We start from the raw sequence: 9470 nt of genomic DNA on the forward strand, positions 1-9470 counted from the left end.
ACATTTCCTAACTGCTCCCCTGGAAAAAGAGACTCTTCTGGAGAAAGAGTCCCGTTGCACCTGACCGTCGCAGCGGCAGGAGCTCTGCCTTGGACACCTGCGAGGGCTTACAGAGGCTCAAAGAGAACAAAACGAGAATGGAAGACGAAGGACGAGTGAAAATGGGAACCAAACGGATGTAATGCTGGGTCCTATACGCGAGATAACGGTTGTTGTGTTGAAACAAAGTTGGCCCACCAAGACGCAGAGGTAATCGGACTTTTTTTTTTTTAGGGCTGCGAACTGGAAACTTGTAACCTGCGCCCAAGCACTTGCTGTTTTTGCCTGTCGACTGAATCTGGTGATGGAGGGGGACGAAGAAGAAGAATAGCCGGCAGCTCTGGAGTCCCTATGAAATGAAGGAAACGCACACCCGCTTCTTGCCAAGCAAGCTCCCCTCCTTTCTCTGCCTTCTTCCCCCCCCCCAGGCGGTGGAAGGGGGAGAGCTTCTCCCCTGAAAGGGCTCCCAAATAGGAAGCCCGAGGAGCCTCAGATGCGCGTCGATTTCCAGGCATCACGTGTTAAATAGTTGCTATAAATCCCCACACCCGCAGTAGAGGGGGCGGGGGAGAGATCCAGGGGAGGTCTAGAGAGAAGGAAAGGGGGGTTGGTTGATGGTGGTTTGCTTTTTTTAAAGACCAGCCCTCTCCAGAGCCCCCCTTTGTTCAGCTCTCAGACTTAAGCACCTTCCGGGCTCGCCCAGGGGCTTTTGCAGAGGCGACTCGGCCCCAGGAGGACCGGCTCCGCAGAGCGCACGACGAGAGCGCACAGAGCCAGAGAGCGCCACCGGGAGTCACAGCCAGCCCGCCCGCGCGCCTCCGATCCTCAGCCATGTCTCGCTCGTTCTATGTGGATTCGCTCATCATCAAGGACCCGGCTCGGCCGGCTCCCTCGTTGCCGGATCACCACCACCCGCCCCCCGGGCAGGACTTCCTCATCCCGCTGGGCGTGCCGTCGCCGCTGGTCATGTCGGTGGCGGGCGGGCCGGCGTGCCCGTCGCGCAAGAGCGGCGCTTTCTGCGTGTGCCCGCTGTGTGTCAGCTCGCACCTGCACGCCTCTTCCCGGGCGGGCGCGGCAGGAGGAGCCGGAGGAGGAGGAGGAGGAGCGGGCGCCGCTGCCGCCATCCCGCTCCTCAAGGGCCACTTCCCTCCCGCTGCGGCCGGCGAGGGCCAGTATTGCCCCCGCCTGAGCCATGCCCAGCAGCAGCCAGCCCCGCAGCAGCAGCAGCAGCAAGCCGGCTCGGTGGCCTCCGCGGCGGCCGCAGCAGTGGCAGCAGCGCACGCCCTGGGCCACCCACCTGTCTGCGCAGCGGCCGCCTACAGCATGAGCGACCCCCGGCGATTCCACTGCCTCGGCATGGGTAGGAGCTTCCTCCGCCGCGTCCCGCCTTTGGGGGACTGGGAGGTGGGGATCCAGGGGGCAGCGGGGTGGTTGCAAGGATAGCTGGGACAGGTCCAGTAACAGGTTGGCTCTCCAGGTAAGGCAGAGTCCAAAGGCGGTCCTTCTGCAGCCCTTCGTTTCGGAGTGGCTCCGGATCGTGTTCGCACCGGTTGGTGCCGAAAGAGTTAAGCGGGGAGAGGAGGCCCCTCTGGGGGTTGCACCTGTGTGAGCCCCCAACCTGAAGGAGCTGTAATCAGTTCAGCCGGCAGAGCATGAGATCTTTGCTCTCAAGGTCGTAGGTTCGAGCCCCACGTTGAGCAAAAGATTTCTGCATTGCAGGGGGTTCGGATGGATGACCCTCGGGATCCCTTCCAAGCCTACAATTCTATGATTCTCTGGAGTCTTTCCGTTTGCTCCGACGGGGTTGTGCCATAAACCAGCTCCAGCACCGTCCGTCGTCCTGTCACTTGCCTACTCCGACAAGGGACTTTGATTCCGCTCCCTGCCGGTGTTGGCAGCTCAGACGTTCCCAAGAGTGAGCCCCACTGACTTCCCAAAGCATCCTCAAATCCTTCCAAGGCAACCCTCGCCCCCTCCGACTCCCAAGGAGAGCAAGGACCTCCTTAAACGCCCCCCTGACTTCGTGGGGATCAGCACATCATCAAGAGCCCATGGCTCTTAAACTCACTAAACCTCTTCCCCTCCAGGGGACCTTCAGTGGGGAAATTCAGAAGCTAAGAAGTGCGAGGACTGGCGCGTTAGTTTAGCGGGCTTCTTTTTTCCATCTTCCCTAGACGCGAAGGTGAGAAGTTGTTAAAGTGAGATCTGGATACTGTAGGTAATGTTGTGAGGCGGCGGTGCAGGAAGGACACTAAAGTATTTCCGCACCCTGTAGACTGCAGTCCTCCGTTTCCTCCTGGCCAGATTTGACGTGAGTGGGATTATCTCGCAGAAAGCAATTTGGGGATTGGTATTGCACTTAATTGAGGATAAGTGGTCAGAAAGATGCGAGGATGGAGCTGCGTGGCTCGCAGAGAACAGGTGCAGAGGCCGGGCTGGCTCCGACTCAGAGCGACCCGAAGAGAGCCAGATGCGTGTCTTTGATTCTGAATGGAGCAGAGCGCGTGTATGTCACAGGCTGAACCAGAATCAAGCTACAGGGTGTATCTCTTCTTCTGAGAATAGCGGCAAACCCCAAGCCATTATGTCGCGAGTAGTCCCATTGGCTTGAGGATCCCAGTCTGAGCTTACACCTTCAGACCGGATCCAACGTTAAGTTCAGTGAAATGTGCTTTTTTCGGAGCAATAGGCTCGACGGATACGAACTGCACATTCAGTCTTAGAATGGACAGCTTTCTCAGAGACACGGATGTAAAGGATGGATCTGACCCACGTTGCGATCCTTAGCAACCTCAACCAATCAAGGCTTGCAGCCAGTCAATGAAAAGAGGCAGTAGCTCGAGAAAGATCCTATTCTGATCTTAGCTGCGCACCAGAGTTCAACAAGACTGCTCTGAGAATCTCAGTCTGCACTTGCAATCCAGGATCAGGACACAGGGCTACTTTGAGAAGAATTTAGGTGCATGCAGCTCATTGGGACTGGCTTCTGCAATCCGCATAGATGATCCGGATCAATGCAGGCATAAACTGGAACCTCTGAACGGTTCCTTCTAACTGGAGTTAATACAGTAATACCGAAGTTAGAATGAAGAGTTTGAAAGGTATCCTTCTGTGCGCGCCTTTCCTTCGAGCAGACACTTTGTTTCTCGAGTGCTTGTCAACGGTGTAAAAAAAATTTAAATGCTGTAAAGGTCTGCTGCTGAGAAGGGTATAAAAGAGTTCTTCCCTCTCGGATAAAACGAAGCAAGGACTGAAGAGGTGTAGAACTGTAACCCCTGATTTCCAGCTAGCGAGACTCGAAAAGAAGTAGGCTTTTCTCTCTGAAAGCTTCGAGCCAGAGGAAGTCTAACAGCTGAAAGCAGTACTCAGCTATGGGCAATGCAGCAATTTGATTTCCATTTAAGAACAGTTGGAGCAGATAGTTACTACTTACCATTGAGTAACTACTACTTTCAGAAGAAGAAATTAGGATAGGAGGACTTCCAGTCCAGAGGCGTGGCTTAAAGGCAGCCTTAACCCCTGACACTTCCTTAGAGTAAAATAATAACGTGATATCAGTCAACTGCGGGGTGTGCAAGCTTCTGGAGTTTCAGTTTCACCTGGCAAAGGTGAAGAGGAAAGGCTACATTGGCTTCCACCTGGTTTAGCTGCTTTGGCAGAAATAAATTACCACACATAGTGCTAGAACTCTGAGCCTTCCAGCAGAATGGATGGACTGTCCTTCCATCACAGGGTCATTCTGCACAGGTGCCTGATAAATTTGTGGAATTTGCTGCCACGTGGTGATGACCTTTGGTTAAGATGGCTTGAAAAGGGGGATGAGACTGAGTCATGGAAGACAGCTCTGTCGGTGGCTACTGGTCTTCATGGCTGCCTATGCCCATTCGAGGATCAGAGGCTCCAAGCCTATGAACACCAGTCTCTATGGTATAAAAATTGGGGGGGGGGGTATTTTCCTCATGCACTGCTGCAGTTTGCAGGCTTCCCATAGTCAACTGTGGAAAATCGGGTGCTGGTCTTGATGGTCTTCTGGTATGATCCAAAGGGGCTCTTACATTATTATGTTCTGATGTCTCCTGTTTTTGGGGGATCAAACTAGTCACTGTTCGGTGCCCCCAGCGCTTCTAGTTAAAGACCTCGTGTTTCATTTTCCTAAAACGAGTGACTCCAAATTCTCAGTGGATTGCTGGGGGAGCCACCCTACTTGTGGCTATTCAAGGCCAAGCGAAAGGCTCCCTCTGTGTTCCCACTTGCTTCTTTATTCCAGGACTCAGCCCGGGTTTTGGAAACATATTCCAGGGCTCAGGCCCAGCATTTTAGCATTTCCTTTCTGTCGGTTGCTAACTGGGTCTTTTTGTGTATGTGTGTTCTCCACCTCCCCCCCCCCCCCCGCCGCAGGAGGCTCGGATGCCAGCCAGTTGCAGAACGGCAAGCGGATGCGCACGGCCTTCACCAGCACGCAGCTGTTGGAGCTGGAGAGAGAGTTCTCGTCCAACATGTACCTGTCCCGGCTGCGTAGGATCGAGATCGCCACGTACCTCAACCTGTCCGAGAAGCAGGTGAAGATCTGGTTCCAGAACCGGAGGGTGAAGCACAAGAAGGAAGGCAAAGGGACCCAGAGGAACCCGCACGGCGGCTGCAGCTGCACCGGCAACCCGGGACGTTACTCGAGGTCCGAGGACGAAGAGTCGCTCTCGCCGGCCTCGGCTAACGAAGACAAGGTCTCCCCTTTATGAAAAGGCTCCCCTTGGACTTCTTGACGGGCGATCGCAGGCAGAGGCAGCCAAGTTGAGCCGGCCCCGGGGCCTTCTGCAAAGGAGAACAGACTCCCAAGGGCTCTGTCCACGGGCCTAGTGCTAGATTTTGTTGAATGTAAATGAACGTTCAGTTGAAACGGTATTTATAATGTAACACAAACAGCTGCAAGGCCTCCACTCCCAGTTAACACACAGTTCTGCCTTCCCCTCTTAAGGGGGTGGGAGAGGAGAATCTCCTTTTCTCTTTCTTCCTCCCCACAAATATCAGTTCCTTCTTCCTTCCAGGGTTTGTGGGAAAAAGTTTAGAAACTGGATTTGGGGGGGAAAATACTGTCTGAGACTCTCTTTTTTTTGGTACAGATCTTTATATGAAATGGAAAATAATAATAATAATCCGAATTATAGTTGTTCGGTGCTCTCCTTTGTATGTGAATAGTTTTATATTAAATTTATATTTATATTTATTTAAATAAAGGAGTTCAGACAAGAAGTGCGGTGGCTTTCACTTTTTAAAGGATTTCCCCCCCTCCCCACCCTCTCTTTTGCCAGCATTGAACCTGAAGCTTTTTGTTTCTATAGAAAGGTAAAGGGACCCCTAGCTGTTAGGTCCAGTCACGGATGACTCTGGGGTTGCGGCGCTCATCTTGCTTTACAGGCCAAGGGGGAATTGTTTCTGGAGAGTGAGAAAGGGACCATTCAAGCCATCTTAGTCTGTCGCAGCAGTATCCATTGCATAATGGCATAAGTTCCTGTGGGTTACTTCATCAGATGTGCAAAGCTTTGGCCCAAGTGGGGAAACTACATGTAAAATGTTGTGTATTTTTGTGAGGGTTGTGAACAGTGTCAGAGGGAGATGCAAAATGCCATGAAAATGCCATATAGTATTTCTAAACTCATGGTACATGCCTTTCTAATCAGAGTCCCTCTCCAGGATTGGGGGTGGACAGTGTATGTGTTTCTGAAGGGGAAAATGTATCCTTTTCACTTTCCTCTCACTCAATTCCTTCCTGTATAATGTGGCAAGGTTTTTTAATTTTTTTAAAAAAATACAAGAAGTGCAATTTTTCTCCTCTCATTCTGAGATAATTACTACATTCTCACACACTTGATTTTATGTGCTGTGTGGAAGCTCGGAATACACAGATCTGCGTGGGGTTGGGGCACCAATTACCACTGCAGGGTTGTGTTGTTGCTTTAAAGAACTGGTGTTTCCCTTTGCTCTTGATGGAGAATGAAGCAAGCAGCCTTGCAAAAGTTTTTCTTCAGTTGCATGAAGCAGCTTGAGGAATGATAGCCAACCAAACAAGCTGTCTCCTCTTGCCCTTCTCCCTGTGTCCATTAAGGTGAGCAGTCAGAGCCATATGGGAGCTGCTTTTCTATAGCCTGATCCCACATGGCTAAGGGATGCATTGGAAAGAGACAACCTACATAAGAATTTCCCTATTTCTCTGTACTTGAAATGTATAGTTGTGCAGCAGACACAGGCAGTACCATAAAGGGAAACTATTATTGCCCTCCATTATACATTTTGCAGTATTCTACTTAGAATTCAAGCTTTCTACTCATCCTAGTCATCTTGGTATTTGAAGAGAGTTGAACTTCATCTCCTCTTTTCTACATCCCCCACCTTCACCCCTACTTCCAGGCTACTTCCAGGATAAGCAGGTCAATTCCCTTTCCTGAGCTCTGTTTCCCTTTTCTAATCGTTGCATTGTTCACCTGCTCTTCCCCATTTTGAAGGTCCTGGAAGCTCACAGTTCCTGGCTAGAATGTTGTGTATGTATGTTTCAATTTCCTTTTCAAATTACAAACTACTGGGTGGTATTCAACCAAGCGTTACTCAGAGTAGACTCATTGAAATTAACAACTGTATGTTAGTCATCTGAGTTTACTCTGAGTAGGGACTAGCACTGAATACTATCTAACATCTTCTGGCTACTTACAGAATCCACCAGCTATAGAGAAAACCATGGCTTTATTTAGGATTTTGCTCCCAAATTGATAGGGATGGAACCACTCAGGTTTGGTATCGGGATATAGCAATACAGGACACAGGTTGCATTCCCTGCCCCAATCCTAATCTCCACCTTCATTCTAGGCTGTTGGGAGCTTAAGCAGACCAATTCTGCCTCGCCCCACCACCTTTTCAGCTGACTCTCTAAGCATTGTGTAGAATTATAAGCATTTTCAAATGCACTGTAAATGAGAGGCGCCATGGTAGCTCTGCAGTGCCCAGTGTTTATATTGCCAATTGTGGCCTAAGGCTGGTTTGGGTTTCCATCTGGAAATCACCTGTGCAAGGTGCTCCTGGGGTTTCCACAAAAATCAAGTTGCTTAAATTCCTCCTCAGGATAACAACCCAACCCCCAACCCCCAACCAAAATCAATTGGTTGGTTCCAGTAGAACATGCCTTGTGAATAGCATGAGGTCATGTTGCATTGTTAAAGCTATCCAATCTATCTAATTTCCTTTTTCTTTTGTACTCTCTTACAAATTCTGACCAAATTGAATGGGCTGAGAAGGAGGAGAACTAAAGTGCTTCATACACAATGGTGCTAAAGGGTTTCATCAATGCCCATGGGTTTGGGATGAAAACTGTCTCTGCCTGAAACTGTACTGGCTCGCACTGCTGAGACATTAGGTTCCTTGCTTTTAGCCCCTGTATTGCATATGCTTGCCACACATTTGCTTCCAGCCAGGCTTGTGGCTGACCCAAGTCAAGGAAATAGGCCTCACCTTCTCCCAACATCTCATTCCCTACATTCTATCTATCACCAGGGACACTAGTTGAGAAGACCTCAGTGTCTCACCAGATCTGCTTCTGGAGCTTTAGTCAAAGATTGGGATAGGACACTATCCAACTAGTTTTTGTGAATTGCCAGTTTGAGCAGCACGCGAATGCTGATGGCATAGACATCACTCTTCTCCGCCTCCACCTATATTTTGCCTTTGGGCTGCCAATCCAAAAGCCACTTGGAATTCCACAGAAAGCCAGTCTTTCGTTAGGGGGGCAGAACCTCTGATTTGTATTGATTTTTATTCATTTTTACTGCCCCCTGCCCCCCCACCAATGCCCATGGTGGGGCCACAGGAAGAAGACAAGGTTGAAAGAAGGCTATGGTCAGAAAAAGATGTGGGAATGTTCAGGGAAGCAGGAGAGGATATATTGTCTAATTATATCCTTCCCAACTTGTGTTAACAAGTTCTACAATTTAGCAGAGTAACATTCCCCTTTTTTAAACTTTCACAGCGGATAACGTCTTATGCCAGGCAAAAGCCTCTAAAATAAGTTTCCTGGTAAATCCCCTTTATTTCCTCTTAAAAGAATAGACACAACACAGTCTTATATAAAAGTATAAAATAGTTTACTCACACACATTCTGTTCACAGATGGATCCCAGAAGGCAGACTTAATTTACAAAATATACACACCTGGAATCTATCTCATAAGGAGATAGTTCCTTTGTCCTCCCTTGGCTGGGCATCTCAGGCTAAGGAGATGTTGCTTCTTCGAGGAATGGAGTCAGAAAGAGAGATGGCTGCCTCCCCTGTGCTGTTTGGTTACCTGAGCAGGTGAGGGCACGCTCACCTCTGGTCACATGTAGAGTAAATTTATCCCAGCCCAGGAGGAAACAGGAAGTTCCGACTGGCTGGTCCAGACATCCCATTTTAATGTCCACTCTAGAAATGTTGTATTTGATTGCTCTGTGTTTTACACCCCACAAAAGGTTGGAAAATACTGATTTAATTTGTGCTGACCTTCCCTCAAGTGTTAGACTGATACTCTTCAAGTTGTTCCTTCTTCTTTCATCTGTACCATGGGAGAAAACACATATTTGTTTGCTTCTCCTGCTGAGAACAAAGAGCAAGCATGACTCTTTGTATCTCAACCTTAGGTAGATAGGTCTTTCCTATCAGTTATTAAATAAACTTAACTTTCTTATTTTCCAAATTCAGAGTCTTGGTGTGATTATACCCAGGGTAAAGTGTGCTCCTCCAGCAGGGATCCAGTATTCAGTTCAGCGTGTGTGTGTGTGTGTGTGTGTGTGTGTGTGTATTGACACCAAAGACCATCATGTATAAGGACAAACTTTATGAAGTTTCCTCCTGGAAACAAAAATACAACTAAAGAGCTCGTTCTTTGAGGTTACCTTTAATGCAAACACCTCTCTTGTGAAGATAATTTATTCTGGTACAAAATCTTTGTACCTCACCCCTTCTGCACTTGAATACCCTCAAGTTTAAAGACAATAGAATTTGCTTGGAAGTAAATGAGATTAAGGGACACGGGTGGCACTGTGGTCTAAACCACAGAGCTTAGGGCTTGCCGATCGGAAGATCAGCAGTTCAAATCCCCGCGATGGCATGAGCTCCCATTGCTCGGTCCCTGCTCCTGCCAACCTAGCAGTTCGAAAGCACGTCAAAGTACAAGTAGATAAATAGGTACCGCTCCAGCGGGAAGGTAAACAGTGTTTCCGTGCTCTGCTCTGGTTCACCAGAAGCAGCTTAGTCATGCTGGCCACATGACCAGGAAGCTGTACACTGGCTCCCTCGGCCAGTAAAGCAAGATGAGCGCCACAACCTCAGAGTCGTCCGCGACTGGACTTAATGGTCAGGAGTCCCTTTACCTTTTTAAATGAGATTAGAATTCTGGTCCCCTCCTCTCCAAAAAG

At 49.2% G+C, this 9470-nt stretch overlaps 1 protein-coding gene across 1 annotated transcript; it reads left to right on the forward strand.

Moving 5' to 3' along the window:
• Positions 1 to 389: 389 nt before the first annotated feature.
• On the forward strand, positions 390 to 5115 carry GSX2 (GS homeobox 2). Its single transcript, XM_082238287.1, has 2 exons — positions 390 to 1399; positions 4438 to 5115. Exons 1-2 carry the CDS (start codon positions 871 to 873, stop codon positions 4773 to 4775), a joined length of 867 nt encoding a protein of 288 aa, XP_082094413.1. The 5' UTR covers positions 390 to 870; the 3' UTR covers positions 4776 to 5115.
• Positions 5116 to 9470: the final 4355 nt, after the last annotated feature.

The sequence above is a fragment of the Podarcis vaucheri genome (genome assembly GCF_965113315.1).
Source record: "Podarcis vaucheri genome assembly, chromosome: 9".
Classification (NCBI taxonomy): Eukaryota; Metazoa; Chordata; class Lepidosauria; order Squamata; family Lacertidae; genus Podarcis; species Podarcis vaucheri.